At 43.3% G+C, this 27,287-nt stretch overlaps 1 protein-coding gene across 1 annotated transcript in view; it reads right to left on the reverse strand.

Annotated features, from left to right (window-relative positions):
- GABBR2 (gamma-aminobutyric acid type B receptor subunit 2) overlaps positions 1-27,287 on the reverse strand; it is a 1,581,022-nt gene that overhangs the window by 883,635 nt on the left and 670,100 nt on the right. The window contains exon 5 of the mRNA XM_078686234.1: positions 16,085-16,150. Within this exon, the coding sequence (XP_078542360.1) occupies positions 16,085-16,150 (66 nt within the window). The remainder of the gene's footprint in view (positions 1-16,084; positions 16,151-27,287) is intronic.

Raw genomic sequence — 27,287 nt, forward strand, 5'->3', positions numbered from 1 at the left:
CTCATCTCCTTTCTTATATAAGTACTTCATTCCCCAGAGCGAGGCCCGTGGCACCTTTTTGGAGGCAATGATGTGTTCGATTTCCAAGAAAGATAACGATCCCTCATCTTGCACTAACTATCGCCCTATTTCTCTCATAAATTTAGATTACAAAAAGTTTGCTAAATTACTGGCTCTCTGCCTTAATCACGTGATCCCCGATCTGATTGGTATTGAACAAACTAGATTTGTTAAGGGCAGGACTTTAGCTGATAACACTAGAGCTTTTTTAAACATTATACATCTCGCATCCAGGAGTTCCTCTGCTTTAGCTGCCATTACTCTAGATGCCGAAAAAGCTTTTGATCGCCTTCATTGGCTTTTAATGATGCAAGCCATTAAATGCGATTATTTTGGCCCTGGCTTTCTGTCTCTTATAAGTCTGATGTATTCCTCTCCAACTACTTCGGTTTTGTGAACGGGTTCTAATCATTTGTGACAGCTCAAACTGCAGTGACGTATGTAGTTGGTGTACTTTTTACACCTACGTTTGGGTTACCAATATGCACACCTGTGGTAATCAACTGTGTTAGCAAAATGTACTGTTGTGAACAATTTATTCAGTGCGTGCTGCTGTCTGCTTAAGGTCCAGCCTAAAAAGACCTGTGATACTAAATTATAAAGATAAGGTGGGGAGGAATCCGTACCTGTCACTCAGCGCACTGTTAGAAAGTCCTAAAGGCTTCTACCAAGTTATATGATGATATAGTCAATAGAAAAGTTTTTTCATTTGATCAAAAACAAAGTCATTTAATTCATCACTTCATTTAGTGAATTACACAACAATTTTTCAATTTCTTTATGTTAAACAAAGCATAAGTCTATATGCAAAATAAAACTGAATGTAGTCCATGTATAAATCATATACAAATCATGTATTCAATGTCAATTGTTTCAAATTCTAACATATTTATAAAAGCACAATGCATTTCGGGTGCAACCCTTCGTCAGGGGCATAATTTTACAGATTTTTTTTACATGAAATATTTAATCCTTGTAGCCACCGGCTGGAGCACAAAAAAAAGGGAAAAAAATGGTAAATGAAATGCAATGCGGTATAGGTTCTTGCAGCCACTATCATGCGTGCTTCAATGTATCTCATATACATGACTAGCTGTTTCTTCCATTGCTCATTATTCAAAATATATTTATCTTCCGGTTTCTCAGTTCATCAGAATAAAAAAGATTTTTTTCGAACGCTGATGAATCTGATACATTAATTCAAGTTGACCTCAGTATTCAAGGGCATGAGAACAATTTTCAACTGTGGACAGTGTGACAATGTTATTCTTCGAAATATCTTCCAACATCCACATACGGGGAAACCCATAAAACCAAAACACACTTCGGATTGCAACACAGAAGGAGTCATATACGCCATCGCTGCCCATGTGGTCATATCTATGTGGGGAGAACTTTCCGGAAAATTAAAACTCGGATTATTGAGCACAAAAGCATGATACGCAATCAAAACAGATACTCATGCCTAGCAGCACATTGGATGGACATGAGACATACCATACCGCAACTTAGATTCACCATCTTGGAGAATATCACACATAAAGGTAGAATTGACACAAATACCAGGTTAGCGCAAAGAGAAACTTTTTGGATAACATTTCTGGACACCATTTTTCCTAAAGGTTTAAATGATCATTATGAGATGCTGTGCTTTTTGTGAAACAGTGATGATTACATTGGTAGTCCCATTTTGTACTATTAATGTTGTCATCTTTTTGAAATTTCAGCGTGTTGCATTGGTAATTTATCTTGTAAATTTGCACTTGCTCCCACTATCATCTTTCTCTCACTTCATAAACCTGGTCACGTTCTGTTTCTTGCCCGTTTCCCTTTAAATCTCGGGTTGGGATGCACCACTTTATTGATAATTGCACCCGTTCATAGTTTTAGACCTTTTTTCAGTTTTCATTAGCATGTGATCGGCTAGCATGCGCTAGCAACTTAATGATCTAACTCTGACAAAATTGTTGGCTACAATTTTGGAGATTGTGTAGACATAGATCTGAGGACTATCACGAGTGCGTTGTGAATGGCTGTTGATAAAGTTCTTTCAAACTAAGCAACAGCCACGGGGATGTCTTTGAGTTAATTGGGCATGCGTCAAAATCAGGAGACGCGTAGAGACGTAACGCACGCATTTAAGCATCGGCATCTTTGTGGTTCAGGAGCACGGCTCTACGGGAGATTACTGTTCAGGATTCTGGTTTCATTTACCACTGGTAAGCGAGAGACACAGATTACGATGCAGATTTGGGTTAGTTTTAGTTACGGGTCGAGTATTTCACGATGGTTTATGTCTCTCATTTATAGATTATGCTCGACAGTCAAGAAATCATCAGACATATTTCACGCCTGAGCCTCTTTCACCTTTGGTAAGCGAGAGCTACGTACCCTGCCGCAGACCTAGGTCCCTTTTATCTTTCATTATGTTACGGTCCATGACTGCTGGCATTTCCTGTTACAGATCACGGTTGCTATCATGGTTGCTTTCAGTAAGATTCACAGTAGCAGCAGCGGTACAGGTAATTTTTGTTCACCTTCTCAGACTGGTTTATCTCTTTAGTATGAGTTTTGACAAGATTCTTATATGAGTTGTTACTGCTTGGCATTTACTCAGGTTTGAACATGTCCTGAGGGGAAAACGGTTTCTACGTGTTATCCCATCACAAATGCAAGAGGTAGGATTCAAAACACAGTCACGTTATGACACTGGGCAATTCACCAGGCAGGGTGCACACCAGGTCTCAGCATCTAACCCCATTTCAGGGGGTGAGCACATGTTATAGGATATTGGTCACGCGGCGTACAGACCCTAAAATAACTGCTGTTTGGTCATATGTGACAGACAGTTTTCTCCACACCTTATTTTTAGTACTAGAGATTCAGCACTTGATTTTAGAAATTGTGATGAGGGGGGCCAGATGCCCTCATTGCCCGAACATTTTTTCACCTACTTTTTCACTTTTAAACTATCTGGGCTCCATGGATTTTGTAATGCTGCATGTTTTTCACTTTTTGAATTCTCCATCGCCGAGTTTGTCTTGGGTTTAAGGTCTTTGATTTCATCACACACGCACGATAGTGGCTGCAAGAACAAATACTGCGATGCATTTTATTTACAATTTTTTCCCTTATTTTAAGGATTGAAAATTTCATGTAAAAAAAAATGTCTGTAAAGTTATGCCCCTGACGAAGGGTTGCACTTGAAATGCATTGGGCTTTTATAAAAACATGTTATAATTTGGAACAATTGACATTGAGTACATGATTTGTATAGGATTTATACATGGACTGCATTCAGTTTTATTTTGCATATAGACTTATGCTTTGTTTGAATGAAAGAAATTGAAAAATGGTTGTGTAGTTCACTAAATGAAGTGATGAATTAATCAAATGAAAAAAAAATTCAATTGACTATACCGTCATATAACTTGGTAAAGCCTTAGGGACTTTATAACATTCGCCTCAAACCTCAGCTAACAGAAGATCAGAAGGTTGCCACTGTTACTCAAATAACAGAAGTAGGCTGTGAGATAATCGTTTCCACCCTTCGTCCCACGCCTACCAGTAGCAAAAACCAACTTCCCTCCAGTTGCTGCCTTCCCCTTGTTAAGGAGAGGGTGGTTACACTCTCTTCAGGATTTAAGACTGCAGACTGCAGGTGGCTAGGCAAGGTGAAGCCTAAAAGCTCTCTCCAGCACAGTCTGAGAGTTCCACTGAGGCTTAATCATAGGACAAAAAAAACCACAAAAAAAAACCAGTCAGACCAAAGTCCAATTTAACAAGCTGTTCCAAATGGCGCGCTTCTTAGAATTCTTCAATCGGGCCAGATCTATTTTAGAGGTTTTATATAACGAGGATAACCACTCTAATTGTGTTGGGGGTGTTATCTCGACCCATCTCTTACATATTTCCCGCCTGGCCAGCAGAATAGCAAAAAATAGAGATTATGAGTTTAAGAGAAATCTGTATTGTACATCCCATAATAGAAGTTAACCAATCTCCAACTTCTCTCCAGAATTTCAAAAGAGACGGTCAAGCCCACAACATATGCCCATCCGGGACACTTTCCAAATTACATTTTTTACACCTTGCAGGTGGGCCTTTAGAAATTTTGGAGAGCCTTGCCAGGGAAAAATAAGCTCTGTGTGTTGTAAAATAATGATTCCTCCTCAGCCAGGCTGGCTTCACGACTGAGAAGAGAGTGTTATAAGAGATCTTCCACAGATCCTCCCAGTCTGTCTCCCGGATGGCTTCCCCCATAACTCCTCGGCTAACTTGAACTCACTGTCCATAGCCTCTTCAATAGCCCAATAGAAAAAGAAATCTCTTTCTTCCCTACAAGCTTGTTCACCAGATGTTCTTCCAGGGTATTCTCCCGCCTAATAAGCTCTTCAAATTCTGAGACCAACATAATAACTGCAAGTACTTGAACTTTGATATGCCCCCCTCCAACTTATCATTTAACGTGGCCCACGGTAAGAGAGATTCATCGACCGCAAGATCCCCCCATACTAATATCCCCGCTGTTTTGAGCGGAACAGCCAGAAGATCTTTTAGGCAACTGGGAGTTCCTGGGCTATCCCACATGGGAGCCAGCCTTGAGTAGTATTCGAGGCTTATTAGTTTTTTGATCCTAGCCCATATTTGAGCCGCGCCGCTTAGGACTTTCAGTCTGACTTTTCTGAAAAATGTGTTGTCCCCATACTTAAACAAAAAGCCTTCATGTGAAAACCCCAGTTGTTCCTACATGGCTAAAACATTTTACTTCTCCCTGAAGTCTGGAGATTTTAGCAACATTCTGGAGTGCGTTAGCTGGAAGGCCCAAGCATAATATTGGATATCAGGGAGTGCCAGACCACCTTTCTCCCTTCTTCGTCTTAGCTTCCTCCATGATATTCTAACAGCTTTGGAAGCCCAAACAAAAGAATTAATGGATTGCTGGAATTTATCCAATAATGCTTTCTCGAAATTCAAAGGTATGGTGTTAAATAAAAATGTTACCTTTGGCAAAATTGTCATTTTTATGAGATTTACTCTACCCAAGATAGACAATGGGAGGTGAGCCCAAGATTTCATGAGTTCTTGACACTCCTTCAAAAGAATAGTAAGATTGACTTTTGTAATTTTATCTATTTCTGGGACAAGTTTAATGCCCAGGTAACGCAGCTCTTGTTTGGTTTGGTATCGGCATCCCTGTAGGTTCCATGACATAACCTCGGTTTTATTCGCATTAACATCATAACCAGAAACCCGGCCAAAATCTCTTGCTAGCTCAATCACCCGAGGAAAGGAGGACCAAGATCCCACGGAAGAATAAGAATGTGGTCGGCATTCAGGGCTACCTTCCTCTCCCATCAGCCGCTCTTGAAAGGTGTAATAGCTGGGTCCTCCCTAAGACACTGGGCAAACGGCTCTATATATAAATCGAAAAGGAGAGGGGCAACCCTGTCTGGTTCCCCTTTTGATTTTAAATGGTCTGGTCGTTCTACCATTTACCACCAGCCTAGCTGAGGGCTCGCTGTATATAAGGCAGATGGTGCGGCAACATTTTGGCCCCAGGTTCAACTTCTCCAAAACTGCTATAAGCAGTGGCGGCTCCTCTATGGGGGCGTTTGGGCGCCGCTCCCCTGCTTTCTCGCCGTGCGAGAAGGCAGAAACAAATGGTAGTTATTACCGTAATTACCATTTGTTTCTGCCTTCTCGCACGGCGAGAAAGCAGAAGTTCCTGGTTGAGAGTGGGCGGTGTTACTCGAGGGCAGGGGGGAGTGGCTTGCCCACTGTTGTTAATACTGTCTGTTTGGGCAGCCTGAGGCCGCCCAAACAGACAGTATTAACAACAGTGGACAAGCCACTCCCCCCTGCCCTCGAGTAACACCGCCCACTCTCCCTATTCTCTCTGTATGCTGCAACATACATACAGAGAGAAAATGATGCGGGTGGGGCAGCGGCCGCACCAATCAAAAAGGCTGCGCTGATGACAACGAGCCCAGAAGAATTCAAACGCAGCGACGGCGGGAGTCTGGAGTCTCGGGAATGGGAAGGTAAGTTTACTTTTACTTTTATTATTTATCCCGCCTCCCCCCCCATCCCCTCCACAGAGCGACAACCCCATTTCCACCACCCCCCTACCCGCCCATAATGCCGACAAATAGCACAAATATATTACTGTTTATTCGGCTTGCATTTGAAATACGTGGCACTGCGTTATTTACGAAGGCGACTTGTAAATTAATAGGCTATGTGCTGCTATCTATGTTAAATGGCACAGATTTGCCGGATAATCGGGATGCGTGCATTTCGGCACCATTTATCCGGATATTCTGTTAAACAGTGCTGCTTCCGTGACATTTATGCAGATAATCACAACTATTTCATGTCTCCCACTTCTACTCGATCTGAGTGCTGTAAATAACAGGTATTACTGTTACCTAATGTCATTATACTCAATAACCTTGGGACTCGGAGAATAAACGCCTGAGTTGATGACACACTCTAGAAAACTTGTTGGGCTGGCCCAGCTGCTGGAAAAAGCCGCCAGTTACTGTAGGTAACTGTCTCACAGATCCAGCATCATGCACAGAGAATTCAGAAACGTTGCCCAGGAGCACACCTCAGGGACGTTTAGAGTCTGCTGAGAATCTCTCTAGCTGGTAATAGACAAGGAGCGGGAAGCAAGTGCCTGTGTGAAACTAACAAAATGTCTCTGACTATCTGGGAGGTGTGGGGGAGAATGACAATAACGGAACTGTATTAAGGGATGCATGAAGGAATGTTTTGAGAATGTTGTGGTCACAATGCCATATCACAAATAGTCGAGTCAAATGGCTCTGGTGTTTAGTTGAAATGCACGCGATGGAGATTCGTCTTTTCTCCACTGAACTTTATGGGTCCTTTAATTCAAGCTAGACTCTGAAATGAGAACCTCGGATTGAATGCTCTGGAGTGGATTTTGTTTTAGTGAGTGTGCCATTTAAGCAAGTAAGTACTTATAAACATTATGAAAAAGGAAGTGTTCATAAACCTTAAAAACCAAACCACGGCACAACGCGGGGTGCGATTTAAATTACCTTAAAAATAATCCTGCGACCAGACCGGCGGCTCAGCTGAACCTCCCCACGGTGTGAACGTCCATTGCGTCAGGGTCGGCTTGGCAGGGCCTGCAGCTCCTCCCAAGAGCAGCACGAGGTGGTCGTAGAGGTGAGAGCCCTCTGCCGCATGTGGAAGAAAATATGCCTGTGGTTTGCTGCAAATACATTAGCTCAAGCGTCTCCAATGTTGGCCTTTCAGGCCCGACTCCATGCAAGATTTTTAGACTAACCACTAACTGTGCAAACAACGGAGGCTGGACTCAAGGAGGTGCAGCAGCCACACCGGTGAGGGAATGTGCATACCTGCATCACTTCCAAGAAGGGTGGGTAAGCACATTTTATTTCAAAGTGTTGGGGGTGGCATTTTAAAGAGATAGGGCGGCCGGCTCTCTTACAGTTTATGCACAGACTCTCCAATGCAGCGCGCCCATTGTGATGTACATTGTCAGTGCATGTATTGCCTCATATGAATATTCTTAAATCATTCTTGGATCTCTCCCTCGAGGACCAATGGTGGGCACACCATGTAGATCTTGTGCTTAGACTTTTATTAGGATTTGAATATTTTATTTTTGGCAAGTGTGCTGTTGTGTTGTCCACCCAGGGATAATTTTTCAACACAACACTGTGCACCGGCTGCTGCAATGAATGCATTTACTTCCACGTGGTCCACATTTGTTCTGTGGTGAAAAACTGCCCGGAGTATCGGATCTATCTTGGGCACAGGGTCAACATTAGGAACCCAGGGAAATCCCTGCGTTCACAGATGTCGCTTTATGACTTGTTTCTGACCCCTCATGAGCTGTCTGGGGTATCAGAACACACTGGGGTACAGACATGCTTACAGGGTGCGCAGGGGTCTCCAAGGAAGCTGCCCAGGTGCTGTTAGGATCTTTGAAGGGCAGAGCAGGAGCTACCTGAGGCTTAAGCTCCATGTGCCTCTTATGACAATGAGCCTTGCTCCCTACGCTCACTCGCCATAGGGCACACATCCCAAACTGTTACGCCTCACCTCTTTCGAAGTCACCAGCCGCCACTGGCTATAAGGTATTTCCAATCCACCCTATCAAATGCTTTAGTTGCATCCAATGTCATAGCCGCCATTGGGGGAGAGAAAGTGGACGCAAAATCTATTGCACCAATTAAATCATGAGTCAGAGCGAAAAGATTTCTACCCTTTACAAAGCCCTTTTGATCAGTATGCAAAAGCTCGCCAGCCATGCCCCCTAATTTATCCGCCAATATCTTGGAGAAAACCTTATAATCTGAGTTTAACAAAGATATTGGCCTATAGGACCCACATTTTGTAGGGGGTTTACCTGGTTTTAAAATTAGGGTAATATTTGCTTCACCCCATGTGATAGGTGGTTGGACTCCCTCTACCAACATTTTATTAAACACCTCAACCATGAAGGGAATAATTATTTCACCCAATTTCTTATAAACCTCCGCTGGGAGACCATCTGGCCCTGCAGCTTTACCCTTTTTACAATCAAAAAGAACCTTCCTGACTTCTTGATGCGTTATCCAGGTTTTCCCGATGAGTTGCAGTAAGAGAAAGTAACTGGATCGGATGTAACCAATATTTTATAGACAGACTGTCAGTGTTGCTGTCATCCTTATATAGTTCCTCAAAATAAGCATGGAAGATTTCTCCCATCTCCTCCTCCCTACTTGTTACTGAGTTAGTATGTACGTCCTCTATTTCTTTAATATGATTCCTGACTCTATCCATTTTGGCCTTCCAAGCGAGTAGCCTACTGGCCCCCTCCCCATATTCAAAGTGGGCGTGCTTACTCGCCTCCCACCTATTGGAGATTCTTGTTTGAATTATATTCTACAAGAAGGTTTTTAACGTATCTAATTCTGCCCCCAGTGCCTCTCCTAATTCTTGCTCTTCATCGGTTAAACAATTCATCCTATCCTCCAGCACCTTCATTTGGCACTCCACAGATGCGATTTCCTGCCTGTACTGTCTATTCTTATAAATAGTTTTTTTCGTAATCAACCCCCTCAAAAAAAAATTCAGGGAGTCCCATACCATCATGATGTCTGCTGATCCTATGTTAATTTCCAAAAAGGCTTTTACCTCCTGGATCAAATGACCAGTTACAGTATCATTTAAGAGGAGTGAGCTGTCAAAATTCCACACCCTCTGTTGTTCGCAACCTACTAAATCCAGGTCAATCCAGACCTCTGCGTGGTCCGACAAGTGGGGGTCAAATATCCAATATTCTTTGTATTACCGCTTAGATCGCTACTAATCAATATGTAATCTATTCATGATTTGTGTCTATATTCTTTGTTTTAAAATGATACATCCAATTGTGTGCCAGATCGCTCTCTCCATATATCACAAATAGCATGTTGTTTCATTATTGCTTTTGAGAAGCCCCTAGATTTAGAAGAAACAGTAGCTCTACTTTTTGATGATTTGTCCAGCTTTGGACTCAGAACTATAGTGAAGTCCCCTGGCAGGATGGTTGAATCAGGGAATTCCAAAGGATTAAAAAAGATGGTCTTTAAAGTCGAAGGATCGTCCTGATTAGGGCCATAATAACCTACAATTGTAATAGGGACATTCTCTACAGAAATCTTAATTATCACCCATCTGCCACTTGCATCCGTTCTTACTTCTTGTAGTGTACCATTAGCTTGTCTTTTTACTAAAATAGCTACTCCCCTTGCATTGGCAGTCTGACATGACCAGGCACAATGTTCCACCCACTTGAGCTTCCCACAGATATCATTCATTTCTTTTCTCAACTGGTGGGTTTCTTGTAGAATAATTACTTGTGCTTGTGAGTCTCTTTAATACTGTATGATTTTCTCCCTCCTGCCTTTAACTCATAGGCCATTTACATTCCAGGACAAACAATGCAATGTTTTCATGGCGGATAAAAACACTGGGATTTCAATTTAGCCCAGCCTACAGAACGCCGGCACCAAACCAAAAACACTAAATCTTGAACTTCAACTAAAGTAAGAGGCAAATTATTTTTTTTATTTTTCCCCACTGCTCCCACACCCGTTACCTCACCCCCCCTATTGAAACACCCTCCCACCCCTCCCTGGAGAATCCTACTCCCATTTACCTTGAAACATCCAGATTCTGCCTGCTAGCAAGCCCGAACTGCTTCAAAACTTATTCTACCTACTTTAAAGTTTGTCTCTATATACTTCTACCCCATACTATATAACCAATTATATACTAAGGAAGGCCTAATCTATTTGATGAAGCCAGCTGGCATGTGTACAAAAAACTGAGATGGTTAATTAAAATTTTAGGTTCTCTAGGAGCTCACCCACTTATTGCACTGTTTTGGCAAAATACATTTTATTGTTAAACATTATCTTTATTTGCACAGGAAATTTTAATTGGACTGTTACTCCTAGCTTCATAAAATCATCCATTCTTTTCCCCAACTCCCAATGTCTATCTAAAATGGTGCATGAGAGGTCTCACCTAATTTCAAAGGAAAAAGAAGAGACTCTGGGTTTAAGAATACATACAGTGGAGAAGCGTGGCTCAGTGGTTAGAGGCGGCAGACCCGGAAGCTGAGATCGGCCGTGGACCAGGGTTCGATTCCTCGCCTCGGCGGGTCTCGGGCTCAAAAATTCCACGGACTCGACAATTCTCGCTCCGGTGCCTACTCGACTCACGGGGTCACACTCTGCGACTCTGGGCAATAGCTTGCTTAATCTCCACTACGGCCCCTCGCGGCGGGATGCCTGGCTTTCACCTTGTGGATACCCTGCCGGGGTATCTCACAGGGGAATACCAGGACGGGTTCCCTAAGCAAGCGCCTTGATACCTTCGGGTGATACGTGCGCTATATAAGTCGCAATACATACATTTAAGAGATTTCAATTTAAGGGCTGCTGTTAAGATCTTCTCTTTGAGGGAAAACGTTAAAAAACTGACTAAGATCTTACTGGTCTTTGTCCGATTTTGATGTTTCCTAAAAGGGTCCCGATGAATTCTTTGGATATCTCTCCTTAAATCCTGTTCCGAAGCATCAATTTGTATTGTGTCCTTAATGAGGGAGACAATAAAGGATTTGAGGTCCTCACCCTCTTTCCCTTCAGGTATGTTTAGAACCCGTAAATTATTGCGCCTGGAATTATTCCACTCTTTCTTGAAGAGCGGCATTCTCTTTTTTAAGCAGGGAGATATCGGTTCTAACTTCTCCCAAACCATCTTTAAGGACTTCAACCACATTTTCTAGGGACACTGTTCTTGAACTGAAACTGTCCAATTTTTTTCCCAGTGATTCACAAAATAATGTAATTTCCCCCTGATTCGATTCTGAGACTACGAACACTTTTTTAATATCCGTGGCCATGGTAAGGAAGAGAGATTCCAATGAACCCCCCAAGGAACCTGGAAGTCCTAAAGCTACCAAAGGCCCTGATGTACCACTACGGACTCCTGTGTCAGGCTCTCCACTGACCTTTGCTGACTCCTCCATATTCACAGCTGATGGAACATTACCTCCGGTGCTGGTCAAAATGACAAAATCTTTTACAAAATTAACCAGTTTTACTTGCAGCTCGATTGACTGCGTGTCTGGCCCGGAGGGGTCTGGGAAAGACCCTGAAGGGAAGCTCAAGCTGAGCGACGCGGACCAACTCAGAGACTGAAGAGGGGGATGGTAACGAAGGCAGGGAAAGACTCAACTCCATATTCAAAGGCGCAGAATTTTATGGTATCCTTAATGGCTCAGACCCCTCTCTCAGCGCCGCCAGCGACTCCCTTTATTTCCATACCTCCAGCACTTGCGGCAGAACTTTGAAATACGATCTCAACGAGGGAGTTATTCTAATCTTAGCGTCTGGTGGAACGCCCTTTTTCTCAAATTTTTTTATGCCCTTCCCTTTATATTCCTGGTATGGGGAACTCTCGCCCCTATCTCCCTCAGCACCTAAAGTTGGATAGGCTTGGCCCGTACGCGCCTTGTTAGAACCACCGTAAGGGGGGCTTGGGGGGGGTGCCGACCTCCGGGAGGTCCCCCCCCGGGCTGTTTGGGAGGGCTTCGGGGGGGGGAGGGGTCCTTACCTTCCAGAACTTTCTGGTGTTTTCTTTTGGGCTTGTTTTCGGTAGGGTTTTTAGTAGCCCTTCCTATAAGCTCTCTTGTCTCCTCCCCTCCGCCACCATTTTGGTTTGGTGACCTGGTGGCTGGAGGCTCGTAAATTTTGTCCCACCCTCCCTCCCTTGGTTTAATATATTTTGTATTTTCGGTTCTTTTTCCCTCACTTTTAATTGTATGGTTCAAGGCGTTGTTGTTTGGAACAGGGGTGCACGGGGTTGTTTCGAAATTGTATTTTGTCGCTGGGACAGGTGCAGTGCGGGGTCTAGTTGTTTTTGGGCAGTTGGTGTCAGAATTTGGTTAATTGCTGTTTAGGTTTGTGTTAGCACTGGTATAGGATAAGTTGGTCATTGATTGGATGATCATAGGTTTTTGAGGGTTTGACAGAGATGAAGGGGCAGGCAGGTGATTGGTTGAGGATGGGCCTGGTATGGGTAAGTTCGGGATTGTTATGATGACGTTATGTTTATTAATGATGATGTAATTTTGTATAATGTTGATATAATGTTTTAAGTGTTGTATTGCATGGGTGGGGGCGGGGCCAGAAAGATTTTAGGGGAGGGGGTGGCAGCGGGGGTCAGGCTTATTTATTTATTTAGTGAGGTCTAGTTTTGGAAGGCGTTGCCGAGGTTTATGATTTTGTAATGTGCACCTGTTCCTAATAAAGCGGCCTTTTCCACAACTCAGTTTCTGGTCTGCTTTAACCCCCCCCCCTCGACCTCCCTCCCAAACCTCACTACTCTCCTGAGTCTTAGGCTATTGCACACCAGTGTCTTTCCCTGCCTCTCCGTGTTTTAGGTGCCCCACCGACTCTCGCGGCTTCTCTGCTTTTATCCCCCTGTAAGTTTGCAATGTGCTGAGTAGACAGAGAGACCAAGGAAGACCGTGTTGGCAGTGGGAGACAGGCTACACCGGAGTCTCCTCTCCAACTCGCGTTGTGCAGAGAATATGGCGGAGAGGACTTACCACACTTACGGGCCCCCAGAACCCCGGTACCTCAAGACCCATTTTTTCTTCCTGCAGTTCCGCAGTAGCAATGGAGCTCCGTCTCTCTGGTTCCAGGTCTTCTAACTCTGCCGCCTCTCCCACCGCCGCCACCGCCGTTGTTGTCTCCAGCACAAATGCTCCAAGCGCTCTGGCTATCGCCGCTGACGCCGCGCTGCCAGTACTGTCTCTGCCTCCCTTCCGAAGCAGCCCCAAAGCAACGCGGGAAATCCAAGAACAAACCAACACACATCTCAGGTAAAGATGATCTTTTTCAAGAAAACAACACTATGAACATTCGGCCATTCCTGATACCCTCATAATTGCTGCATACTCAGCCTACATGCACGATAGGAACAGAAGGGCTGCTGAACACAGGCACGTGACTGCTCAGCTCACGGCCACCATGTTCTCCCTACTGGTTATCCGCACCTTATCTTTATTATTTGTACTTTTTACACCTGCCATGTTTACATTACCGTATAGAGGTGAAATACTGTTGAATGCCCCTACTAATACCTTGCTCTCTTTGATCTTTCAAAACTATCTTGATACAGAGTGGGCCAAATTAGCCTACACCTGCCCACAAATTTGTTGCCCTCAAAACCTGGTTGTACCGATAAGCCACGGGAACACAATATTGCTCCCGCAATCAGTAACAGACATAATGAGGAAAATAGCAGGGATGTTAAAGAACTCACCCTCCTCCACTACGCTAAAGAACAAGTGTAAACCTTCCTGAAGGGTTAGCTATAATGTCCGCCACAGATGATCAATGCTCCAGTATTACAGTACAGTTAAACACATAAAAAACGTTAGTTAGAAACCTCCTGTTTATCTAAATACACTGGTAAAGTACCACATATGTGTAAAGTCAACCAATTGAGGCTTTCTTTGTAAAATATCTTTTGTAAGGAAAGTTAAAGAAAAACATAAGAAAGCCTGGAGAGAATGGATATCTGTCTCTTTCAGTTCAAGCACTTCACCCAGTTTTATATGGGACATAGCAGCGTTGTAGCAAATGACTGTGATCATTAACGTCATATGGTACATTCGAGGTAATAATTAATGAACTAATTATCAAAATTTTAACCTTCCTTGAAATGCATATTGAGACCTACATTCAAAGGAGATTTGAAGGCAATAGACAGTATGAACACGCCTTTTCCCCTTTTGAGCCCAAGTATGAACCTTCCCCAGTGCAGAGCATTCAAACTGGACACTTGTTTTACTTCCCATACACTTCCGGAAAGTAACTGCATTTAGCAGTATGTCAAGCTGCTTACAAAAAGGGCTTGCCTCCATATGTCTTCCCAAACAATGATGTTGAATGCAACCTTGTAATTCACACCACTATGCTGCGTACTTCATCGCTGCTTCTTCTTCCTGCACTGCCCATCACTTTCTGTTTTTAATGAGTGCAAGACCCCCAAAAGTTGAGCCGGTGTGGCCTAAGCTCCCAGCCTTTCTCAGTGTTTTGAGTGTTGCCATCCTATTTAGGTAACCTGGAAAGAACTGGATAGAGAACTTGGGACTTTCATATGAAATGCAGTCTGTGAAATGTGATTAGAGATTCACAAAAAATATAACAGCAAATCACTTAATCTCCCCGTGCCTAACAAAAATGAATGTGTCCTCATGTAATGCAACTGGTGCTATGTAAAGCGCTCTGATACCCGATACCAGCGGGTCAAGTTCACGCTATATAACACTCCGTAAAAAAAAAACATTAGGATAGTTTTAATTATGTTCAAGTCTTTTACCCATTGTATTGACTGGTAACATGCTACCATGTTACCTTAACATATGGAGAAGGTGGAGTTGTAAATAAATGCCATTTTTGTTTGAGAAATTCTAATTTCCATTTTGAACCCCTCACATTTATTTCCAGTTCTGGCAACGATTTCAAGTTTTTTTTTTACCGTTTTTTGTATTTCAAAGTATTTTATTGATATTAGGGGATATACAGGTAAGGGGAGGGAAAAAATCACAAACGCGTTATAAGACATACATAATGAGCAATATACTTGTGGGAAGCAAATTGAGATGAGGTTGAAAGACTTCTAAATGGCCCAAACGTGACAAGACATTGATAAATGAAGACATGAAAAGAGATTAATAAATTATGGAAACCTGGGGAGTTGGGAAGGGGCAGAGGGATGACAAGGGCAGAGGGATGATATAAGGGTACCCCAGAAAGAAAATGAGAAATAGATGAAAGGAGAGAGCGAGAGAGAAAGACAAATAGTGATAGAGTTTAGAGATGTGTTGATTGTGGTGATGTGATGGGAAGTATTGTTATTCCGTGCCTATAGACAGGTGTAGTAGAGTTGTGGTTATACCAACCGAGGCGGACATGAAAAGCATGATTTAAGGAAATTTAAGGAGGTTTGATTTTTTTGCATGTATAGACCTAACCTGTTCCATAGTCTTTGTGAGGTTTGACTGATATAGTTATGATTTGCAAGATTGCTGTCCGCACTTCTCGTTTTACCTTATTTTTTCAGTTTACATTCATGTTACGTGTTTGATCCAAAAACGGAACTTTAGGGTATTCAGATTAGAACTTTCTTTCAGCATTACGAACCAGATTATGTTATAATTTTTAAAACGTTCAAACTGACTTGATAAAACCCAGGTTCAAGCCATTTGTAAGGTATTCCCTCAACCTAGTTGACTGAATTTTGCGTATTTTTGACATGGAGCGGTTTGAACTGGTGGTGTAATACTGGAGTGTAGGCAACATTTGTAAAACCTGTCAGCACACAGGAAACATCAATGCTACTATTTGGTTCAGGTGGTATTGTTATTCCTTGAGATTCACATTATTTTTCACAAACTAAACATGCATTTACTTACACAGCAGAACACCTTTGCTGCCATATGTTCATCAAACTGTCCAAGAATTATCCGAACATCATTTCCCTGAAAATAAAAAAGTACAATTAATATTTAGCAATCGAGAACACCTTTCATAAATAGTTGTATAAGTTACATATATTGTCCTGGAACATTGCAATAAAATGAAATATTTTGGTGTTAGTGCTTTTTTGGAACCCTCATAGGGATTCAATACAAAGTCCTCAAATAATCACAATATATCTTTACTCAAAATTTCCTGGCAAACAATAAACTGCTGGTAGAATAGGTCTGAACTAGGTTTTAATGTGTATACGTTAGACGTTAAATATGTATTTTGTGCACAACCCATGCCTTGCAAAGTATCTAGAAAGCCCATCTATGTTTTACTTTTTAATTTTAACATCATAGGTAAGGTAGGAAAAACATTAAGATTTGGGAAATGGCCTTGACCATATGAACCTATTTCCACTTCAATCAATGCATGACCAAATTCACATATTATTTATGTTTGTATAACTAAGATACATAAAGGGAATATTGCAACTTTACAAGAAAAAATGACACAGAGCCAGCTCGGCATGTAGAGGTTTTATCAAATGTTGAAGTTCTGCTCCTTATGCCGATTTGTTTGTATTTGTAAACTACCTGTCAGTCCACAAACAAAAAAGTTTCAGTACAATAACCTTTTGTCGCTAAGATTACCTTGGTCTGATCAACCAGGCAGATCACATCAAAAGCCTACTGGTGCCCTTCTCAAAACATAACAACATACAAATAATATTATAAGAAATACAGAAATTCAAAGTTCACACCTGTTAAAGTAAAAAGATACAGCTGTTATACGACAAATTACAAAAAGAAATGGCAAAAGGAATACACGGTTCGAATGTTACACAGAAAACAAATACTACACCAATAAAATATTCAGTGATTAAAAAAATTACATAAAAATGAATGCAAATAACAAATAATCGAAAACATCATAACTGAAAACATAAGGATCAGACGAAATACCAGAAAAAATAAAAATAAGTCAATTCAATTCAATTCAATGATCTTTATTTCGTTGCATTGCAACATAAAAGATATACAATAATACATAATAAAAAAAATCATTATACCATACCAAAAAACCAGTAATCAATACTACATGTCATCATTTTAGAACAATCTGCCATTGTTTAGGATTATCACAAGATTTAAATAAATAGTTTAAAACACATTATACAATGTTAAAATGTCATTAAATCAAGTCGAAATTTATAACATCCAAGGCATAAAGTTTAAAAAAAATTACAACCTATAAAACTTAAGAACATAATCCGTGGTTTGAACAGGTCCAAAAGGGATACAGTTTAAAATGGAAGAGACATTTTTAATCTAATAAAATTTACAGCCAGAAGAAATCTAGTAATTCCAAACACAATTGCTTGGCTGGTATCTGTTTTTAAGATTCTGCCAGCTTCCTTATGGAATCTAGAGCCAATGATATAACACAATGGCTTTATCCATTTTTTCCTAGGTATGCTATAACTAGGGCAAAAAAACAATATGTGTAAAACGTCTTCCCTTATATTGTTAGAACATAAGGTACAGTAATCGCTATTTGTCTTCCCCCAGCTTTTCTCTGTTACTTTGGTTCTCAGTGTTCCATATCTGAATTTTAGGTATAGGGTTTTGGCCAGCGGCGGCTGAACCTCATCAAGAAATGTTTCAAAACACTCCACGTTTTTAACCATTAAGAATGTTTCGGTTAGAGGGCCGTGTGTCCTAACATACGCAGAGTCGTGGCTCACATAAGACCAGAAGGATAACTTAACGATTTTCTTGGAAGCCGTATTTAAGGACTCCGGCTCACTCCAAAAGTGTGCTAGTCCTAGTTTGGATAACCACACTCTTACATGCTTAAACCAATAAATTCGATTACCACTATCTAGGTCCAGAACTTCTTTCAACCCACTTTTGTAATCAATCAGTTCGGGTGTTGTCCATAATCTAACCCATAATAATAGTGATCTCAACATTGCGTGGTGGTCAGTATGCTTGATGTTTAGATCTAGAAATAAGGGTACCAATGGGGTGTTGTTGGGAACTTTTAATAGTCCCCTGATAAACTTGTTTTCCAGTGTTTCAAAGGTCTTCTTACATACTGGTCCCCAAAGTTCTGCCCCGAACAAAACAGCTGATTGGACCTTATACCTAAAAATCTCTATTGCTGGGGTTACTGCCTTGTTCACACACTTATTGTGTCTTTTTAATATTGGGAGACAGTTTTGTTTGAACACTATTTTAGATTTTTCTAGCTGAGGTCTCCATCCCATAGTTGAATCTAATAATACCCCTAAGTATGTAAAACTCTGTTCGTAGTCAAGCTTGTGACCATTTAGCGTTAGGTTTTTTTAAAAACTTTTATGAGGGTTTAGTGCCATATATTTGTTTTTTTTGTGTTAATCTCTAACCCTTTTAAGGTACAATATTGCTGGAACCTGTCTAATAAGATCTGTAGTCCCCTAGGAGTCTGTGGAATGAGAATCGTGTCGTCTGCGAAAAGGAGGGACGGTACACGTTCCCCTCCCAATCGAGGCGAATCATTATCACAATCCTCCATATAAGCCGCAATATCATTAACAAAAAGGGAAAAGAGTGTGGGAGCAAGTACGCATCCCTGGCGTACTCCCCTTTTTATTGGTATTGGGTCTGTAAGTTCCCCGTTAGGGCCCCACCTGACCTTAGCGTAATTTTCCTGGTGAAGGCCCATCACCAATTTTAAAAGTTCCCCGGGGTATTAGGTCAAATGCTGCTCGTAAGTCTACAAAGGTCACATACAAGTGGCCCTTGCGAATGATGACATATTTCCAATACAAGCAGCATAACCTTAAAACCTGATCTATGGTCCCAGTTTTTTCCCTAAACCCTGCCTGATATTTTGATAAAACTAATTCTTCGTCTAACCACGTATTTATACGATTTAATATATGCCTGGCATATATTTTTTGAGTTATGTCTAAAAGACTGATGGGGCGATAGTTGGCAGGATCGCCTCTATCCCCCTTTTTAAAAATAGTGATAATTTCTGCACCATCCCAAGTTTCTGGCATTTGATCACCAGCCGCAATATCGTTAAATAAATGGTTTAGATATGGTGCCCAAACGTCAGTGTTATGCAAATAAAGATCGCCTGGAATTTTGTCAAGTCCAGGTGCCTTCCCTTGTTTAACTGAAGCAATTGCTAACTCAGTTTCGTGTAAATCAAAGACTACCGATGGATGTAAATTCGCTGGCTGAAAAGAAGTCGATTCTTCCAAGGAAGCAACCTCGCTTATTTTAGCTGCATACAAGTTGGTAAAATGTTTTACCCACGTAGCCTCGTCTAAAAAGACCTCTCTAGAGCCTTTCTCGCGTTTATTCCCCTTGGCCACTAATTCCCAGAAGGACCTCTGGTCATTGGTTTTTGCTGCTTGTAACATACTGGACCATATTCCGTCGTCCCATGAGGATTTTACTTTTACCAATGTTATATTGTATAATTTCCATTTGTCTTTAATTTCTACGGGACTTTTTCTTTTAATTGCCTCAATCAAAGCGGTTTTGGCAACACGGCATTCTTTATTATACCATGGTTTCCCAACTGGTTTAGCATTTACAATACCAGTCCCTTTTTTTGGTCTTTTTGTTAAAAGGTCTAGTAATTGGCTAAAAAAGGATTTGTGTAGGTTAATAAATTCCCCATGTTCACTTCCGGGCGGACAATATGATTCAAATGTATTTGCCAAGGTGCAATAGATATTAGATAAGAGGTCCTCTCTTTCCAATATATATGCCCATTTAACAGCCCTTCTATTGTTGCTAAGAATAATATTATCTAATGTTGGTGACTGTACATTTGTAACACCTCCCTCTATGTTTCCCTGCCCATTTAATAAGTTTTTGAGAAAGCTGGTTTCAAGGGGGTAGTGGTCACTTTCAAATCTCTCAGTAACTTTTAAGTCAATTGTATATTGCCACAAGTCAAACGAAACAATAACATAATCAAGATTGCTTTTGTAATTTCGCCTCTTAAAGGTGGGTGCTTTCGGGCTATCAGAAGGCATGCGCCCATTACAAGCCCTCAGACCATGGCTTGTGAGCAACCTAGTGATCTGAAGGGCTAGTGTAGTCCCAGCAACGGCTCCTTTATCACTCAGAAGAGGTATCCTGTTAGCCACATCCTCATCTTCATACAAGTTGACCATGCCCGCGATCGGTTCAAAATTACAATTCATATCCCCACATAAGATTACACTTGCATCAGGCTCTAGGGTGCCCATAAAACTCTCCAGTTTTTCGATACATGGCGACACCTTATAAGATGGATGGGGACTATTATACACGTTTATAAGGTTAATCATCCTTTTGTCCTCTGTAGTTATTTCCAGGCCTAATATTTCTAGGGAGTCAGTATTTAGGATCTTTATACCGATATTAGTGGAAACACTGATCCATATTATTAGGCCTCCTGCGGCTCGACCTCTTGGTGAAGGGACAGCCTCTATTTGATATGTTTTGTATCCCACTCTGTGGACCTGGTCCGTGGCCCATGTCTCCTGCAGCATACAAACATCGAAGGTGTTCATATATCTATTCCAATCTGGGTCACAGATTTTTGCACGCACCCCCGCCACATTCCATGAAACTAATGTGATCAAGGAGTGCCCCTCATTTGACCCACAATTGCCAGCTATTGTGGGTAAAGACAAACTACAATTAGTCCCACTACCAATTACAGCAACAGAATTGTCTAGCCTCGGGGATCTACTTCCTTCTTCCTCCTTTACTCCATTAGAATTATAGTTGTTTGCACCACCACTTTCTACCTCCCTGTTCCTTAAACTTCAATCACATTCATCCAAACCACTGAAAACATCAAACCTGTTCGATGTTTCCAGTGGCGTGAATGGAAGTATGTGAGGTGTTCTTCTATAATCACTTGCGTTGTATCTTGGGGTATGGTATTCCACCCAGGTAAGACAGGGCTGATGCTGGTTGGTACATATGAACAGGGTTTCTAGCAGGCTCCAAATAAAAAAAATGGTTATCCAAAAGAGCATTGCTAGTTACCAGTTTGTTTGGAAATACTATGGATCTTGGATAAAAGTAGGTCAAAGGACACAGTATGATGCAACTATTCTCATTACCATGCGGCCAGGATAGTATATATTGGACCGCATTTTTATCTCTGAAGTTCACCACAACCACATCTCCCCCTATGTCCTTTGGTCTTCCTCCTAGCCAAGGCAACCGTCGGACATGGATTATTTCGCCATTAATATTACTGGCCTTTGGTCTATGTGAAATTAGCCAATGCATTATTTTATTCTTAAGTTGGGGAAAACCCTCCCGCTTATTTCCAGGCAATTCTGGTACCCCAGTGAGTACCACCACATAGGGTACAGCTTCTGGTGGAAGTTCTGTGAGTGGTCTTCTACCTTGGACCCCTCTGGTGTGTCTGGCTTCTTCCCCTTCCATTCTAGGTGGCCCGTTTAATGAATTACCCGCTTCCCTACTTTGGATATAATTAACGGGGATAACAGGAATATAATTCGAAGCTGCAGCTAATCTTGTTGTCACTATTTGAGTCTGGTTAGGTTTAGGTAATGTACCTGTAGGCTGATTTTTAGTCGCAACTGGTGTAGCTATTTTCAAATGGTGACAAGGAGTAGTGGTGGAAGATGTTGCCGCTACTACGTTTGATGTAGTACCATGGGCCGAGGTGGAAGCTCTGCTAGGGATTGATGCTCTTCCTGGACCCTTGTTTCCTAAAGCCCTAGCCGAGTTACCATGTGTGACCAAGTCTGCTTCTATTTTCCCTAGTCTTGTCTCCACTCCTTTTAATCTTTCAACTATGGCTAACGTATAACTCCTTACAATTAATTCTATACTGTCTAGTAAATTACTAGTGGGAGTTGATAGGGACCCTTCAGCATTTATGGCATGTTCTGTATTGTGCTTAGTGGCCAAGTGTGATGTCAATAATAAGAGTGCTGGAGGGTCTAGCACTGTCTCTGCAGCTCCCTTCGCAGCTATAGTTCCCGTTACTTCAATGGTGGTGGAGTTAGTCTTTTTCCCAAATTCGGAATGACTTAGTTTGGGCTTTGTTGGGTCCAATCTTTTGCGTCTCCTTTTAGTCGGCGGTGGGCCATGGATTTTATATGGCAAGGGTCTCGTTGTTTTTCCTCTTACTATCTTCCCAGGCCTGGGTGTTGGTGAAATCATAACTTGTAATGCATTAGGGATACTGGAAGAATCAGGGGGGATAGGAACTGATTCAGTATACATAGAACCGATAGATGGTGCTAGACATTCCCTTAACAATATAGGCACAATAAGTCAGTAATTTAATATTAAAGGTAAAGGTGTAACATTCAATGTGAATCAAAGAAAAAAATTTAAAAAAGAATACACTTACAAATTTAGGGGCCGATTAGGATGGCGGACGGACTTTGTCCGTCCGCCATCCTGTCGTGGGAACGGACCATCCACCATAAGGGCGGAGGTCCCGTGCGTTGAATTAGGATGCACCCGCCACAGTGGCGGGTGCATCCCCTCATTATTAACATTGCGGTGGGCCGCAATGCTAAAAATGCATGTTGTGCGTTTCAAAGCACAACATGATAGGCACCGCGCGGTGCCTGCCATGTTGTACTTTGAAATGCAGGGGGGTGCACCCCACACCCTTCCCTTCACCCTGGGGGCCCGCAACGGGCCCCCAAAGCAAAGACCGTGTGCCTTTCCACGGGGGCAATGATAGGACCACAGGCATCGTAATATGGTTGGCGGTGTCTCGCAGACACCGCCATCATATGTACGCACTTTTTCCGCCGGTCGCGAAGCCGACCGGCGGAAAAGCGGCGGACGGTCTTCCCGTCCGCCGCGGACCCCCCAGCCATCCTAATGTGGCGGGGGGTCATTTCAGGGAGGATGGCGGACAGATTGCCCTCACCCGGCCGGCGGTGGCTACCGCCAGCCTGGCAGGGGCAATCCGTCTGCCATCCTAATCGGCCTCTATATTCCTTAGAAAGCACCAGGTCAACAAAAAATAAAAATATAATAAATATCCATACCATTGAACATGAAAAAATAACTTATCTCCTCAAACATAGATAGACAACACAATCACTAAAACAAATCCAATGAAAAAGAATTCTAGAAATAGTACATTAAACAATTAATGTGAAAAATAATGAAATGTTAGATATAGTATTTCTATAATGTTGAGGCATAAGGCAACTTCCTTTCAGACTTTTGAACGTTTGAAGTCGGGGTTGCTCAACTAAAGATTTTACATTTATACTCCAAATGAAGTAAAAAATCTGACCAGGGCCAACCGGGAGGTTGTGTTTGATATGTGTCATGTCCTAATCTCAGTCAATCAGGAAACTGCAGATGAAACCTTTTCAACTGGCCAAACTTCATAGTTACCACTGGAGTTGGGCCCCAAGGAGTAGCATACAAATTGCACAAACTATAAGTCCAAAGACCTTCACGTAGTTTCAAGCAAGTCAATGTCAAAATTCAAGCTGTTGTTCACCTCAGTTTTGGTATTTTGAATTTCTGAATACCTCTTATTTGGAAAACAGAGATATTCGTGTTGGGGTTTAAAATGGGAAAAATTATTTTTTCTATTTTTCCCAGATCTTCTGTACTGGTTTATTGTGATCCTGTCTTCTTATAAAAACAACTCTAATGCCAACAGAATTCCTCCATCACACTAGAATGAGCTAATTAGCCCTAAATACAGCGATGAAAGGTAAATATTCAATTGAATTACAACTTGGCTGAGCATATACAAATCACAAAAAAGTCATTTATCAAACCCCAAAACTGTGAATTTAAATTGGTTTGGCAATGTATGCATTTTAAGAAAAGCTGCACTCAGGTTTTGGGATTAAATCACTGGCTGCCAACAATAAATAAATGGAAATGTAGTAATTTAATTCCTTTTCCCAGACACACAAAACACCTTAGTGTGTTGACAGGTTATTTTGCTGATTTTTAGATAGCAAATAAATAATTCAGAACGAATGCAATATTTAATTATATATTAGGACTGCACAAAGGTGATACTCCAAGAAGCACGAGTGACCCCAGAGTTGACAATTCAGAAATTTATTTAAAAGGCAGAAGAAATCAGTGACAATGCATTTTGGCCCATCTTTGGTCGTAATCATACCACTTTGAAGGGCAGTCATCATCAACTTTATTCAGTTTAATCCAAACCATCAAAGTATACACTATCAAAAATTAACAGTAATTTCCAATATAAAAAAGTATAATAAAAACTTCCATATAACAAATTAAAAACTACAGTCAATAACATCCTCTCACATAGTAAAAGTGCTTTGTGCCTGGTGTAATTAAATAATCATAGTATGACATCTCTAATGACAAACATCCAAACTGCTCTGGGCAAGATTACATCTCTTATAATAATAACAAACCTCTTGAGCGGTCTAGGTCGCCTAAACCAAACATTCAGTGAAAACCTGCTTACAGTAAAAACAATAGGACTAGATGTGTCAGTCTTTAAGATCCTCAAAGCAACCCAGTAATGTCTAATAGCCAGATTACAGCAAATAAATTGAATCCACTTTCTTCGAGAAATGTGATACTCAGTACAAAAAACCACAATATGTTCATCAGTCTCTGGAGCAAGACCACATGCTGGACAAGTAGCTCGGTCTGGTTCGAAAGCCCAGGTGTTAAAGGACCTAAGGGGTAAACAGACCTGGAAAAACCTCATATAAAGACTTTTCACCAATGGTGGTGCAATCAAATCAAGAAAGGGCTAAAAATCAAAAAAACCTTTATTCGGCTTTACAGATAAAACCGTAAAAGTTACACAGCAGCATAAAACAGATTAAAAATACAGTTCATGGGGGCGTGGCCAAGATGGCGTCGGAGTAGGACGCTTCTCTGAGCCTCTCCGACGTCGTTCTAACATAGCACCGAATAGCGGGGTCCAAGGTGTACTGACCGGCGTCAGACGGACAGCGGAGGTCGCCGATGCCTGGGGGAGTGGTCCGGTGCTGCTAGCGGAGCGGATCGGGGCCTGCGGCGCCCGCCGGAACAGAGACGAGCTGCGGCCTGTGGAGCACCGGTCTCGCGTGCTCGGGGGGCCGGTCTCGGACTGGGCGGTGTCCGGCGCGGAGAGGAGGCGGCCCGCATTGGCGTCCCTGCTGCGGCTCTCGTGACCTGCCGAGGAGCAGAGGACGCGTCTTGCCTATGGAGTCTCTCGTACATGCCAAGGAAGAGGCTCGGCGGTACTGGCCTGGCTGAGCGGTGGAGGTCGGGGAGCGGCGGATCGAGACCCGCCGGAGGCATCCAGCAGAGCGGACGACCGGTGGAGCCGGGACGACTGTGGTGAGCTGCTCCCCTCCCCAAACCACTGAGGGTGTCGATACAGCGGGGAAGATAGCAACGGGGGCTGTGGACTGGAGCTTGAGGAGCCACCTTTGCGGGAGCAGGCCTAGTGGAGGGGCGGAGGCGGACCCCACTCTGATTGCATCGCGGACTCTGCCGGGGGTTGCCGCTGAGCCGCGCTGGTTTGCCTACGCCTCTGGGACCGGTCACAGGTGCTTCCTGGGGAGCCTGGAGTCTTTGGCGATGGGGTCCCTGTACCGCACTTAGAGCGGTCCGAACGATCTGGCCACACTGCTGCTCAGCCACTAAGTGCGTAGTCGGGCGGAAGACCCGAGCCGCCATTTTGACTGTGCCTTATCGGGCGGCCCTGGCGGCCCGGTCCTGCTTGCTCTCGTGGCTTGGACTGCAGATAGGGGAACCCCGCGATATCAGTGGGCCCCCCTGTGGGCTTCGGGGTCCGAGGTGGTAGCTCCCCCCCGCCTTCTATGCTTCCTGGCTTGGAGGGTACGCTGGACGCTTGCAGCATTGCCATAGAGGGTGTCCCTACCGAAGAGGGAGAGGTCACACCCCTGATTGGACTGCCTGGGGGGGGAAAGCTGCACTACCTGCCGGCGCAGGGCCCCGATTGAGACTTCCAGCTGGGCCTCTGGAGTAGAGGGGACGCCTGACCGCGTGCGGCAGCAGGAGCGTCACGATGTCTAACACGTTGCGGAAGGGGAGGCCGGGGAAGGATGGCGCCCCTAAATCTTCGCAGCAGCCGGCCTCGCCGGGAGCCAGTGGCTCGTCAAAACAATCGGACGATGAGGCACCTGCCACTAAGGCTTTCATGTCTGAGCTCTTTGCTTCCATTAGAGAGGATATCTCCGAACTCCGCTCGCAATTGGCCTCAGATCTTCGGGAGGTGAGGCGAGATGTAGATGGGCTTGGCGAGAGAGTGGCGACACTGGAAGACCACGATTTGAGTGTGGCGAATAATGTGCACCAACTGCAACAAGACGTCATCCGCCTCACTGAGCAAAATTTGGATCTGCAGACCCACGCGGAGGACCTAGAGAACCGTTCCCGACGAAATAACATTTGCATCAAGGCGGTGCCGTGGGACGGAGAGGCGGGGGACCTTCGTGAGTACGTTCAGGCCCTGTTTGTGCAGGTTCTAGATGAGGAAGATGTACAAGAAATAAGGATGGACAGAGTGCATAGAGTGGGGTTGCCCAGACGGGGGGAGGACCACCTCCGGATATCCTCGTCTGTGTGCATGACTTTCAGGTGAAGGAACGTATCCTGCGGAAAGCTAGAACCATCCCCTCTCTGCAATTTAGGGACCATCGCCCGCAGCTTTATCAGGACCTGGCGGCGTCGACGCTTCAGAAACGGAGAGAGTTCCGTCCTGTGACCGCCTTCCTGTGGGAACGCAATATCTCCTACTCCTGGGGTCATCCCTTCCGTATCATCTTTCGCTGGCAGAATAGGCTAGCACAGATCAGCTCCCTGCAGGTGGCAAATGATCTTCTGGGTCTTGAGAACGTTGCACCTTCCCAGGAGACCCGCAACTCGTCACCACGGAGACGACGTCGCTCCTCTTCCTGGCATAGAGTTGGTTCCTCCCCAGATCGGCGACGGCCGGACCGCACGACCAGCGTGCAGGAGAGGGGAGCTGCGGTGGCTTCGGTGGCCTCCGCCACAATGGCTGAATCTCAAGCGAGCTCTGGAGCAGCATGACCCCTGTCTCGCTGAATGGCGTCGGAGGGGCCCTGGCCCTGAGGGTCTGGGGGTTCGATTGTACTTTTAGAGGAGACACCCC

The sequence above is a fragment of the Lissotriton helveticus genome, chromosome 4_1 (assembly GCF_964261635.1).
Source record: "Lissotriton helveticus chromosome 4_1, aLisHel1.1, whole genome shotgun sequence".
NCBI classification, from domain to species: domain Eukaryota; kingdom Metazoa; phylum Chordata; class Amphibia; order Caudata; family Salamandridae; genus Lissotriton; species Lissotriton helveticus.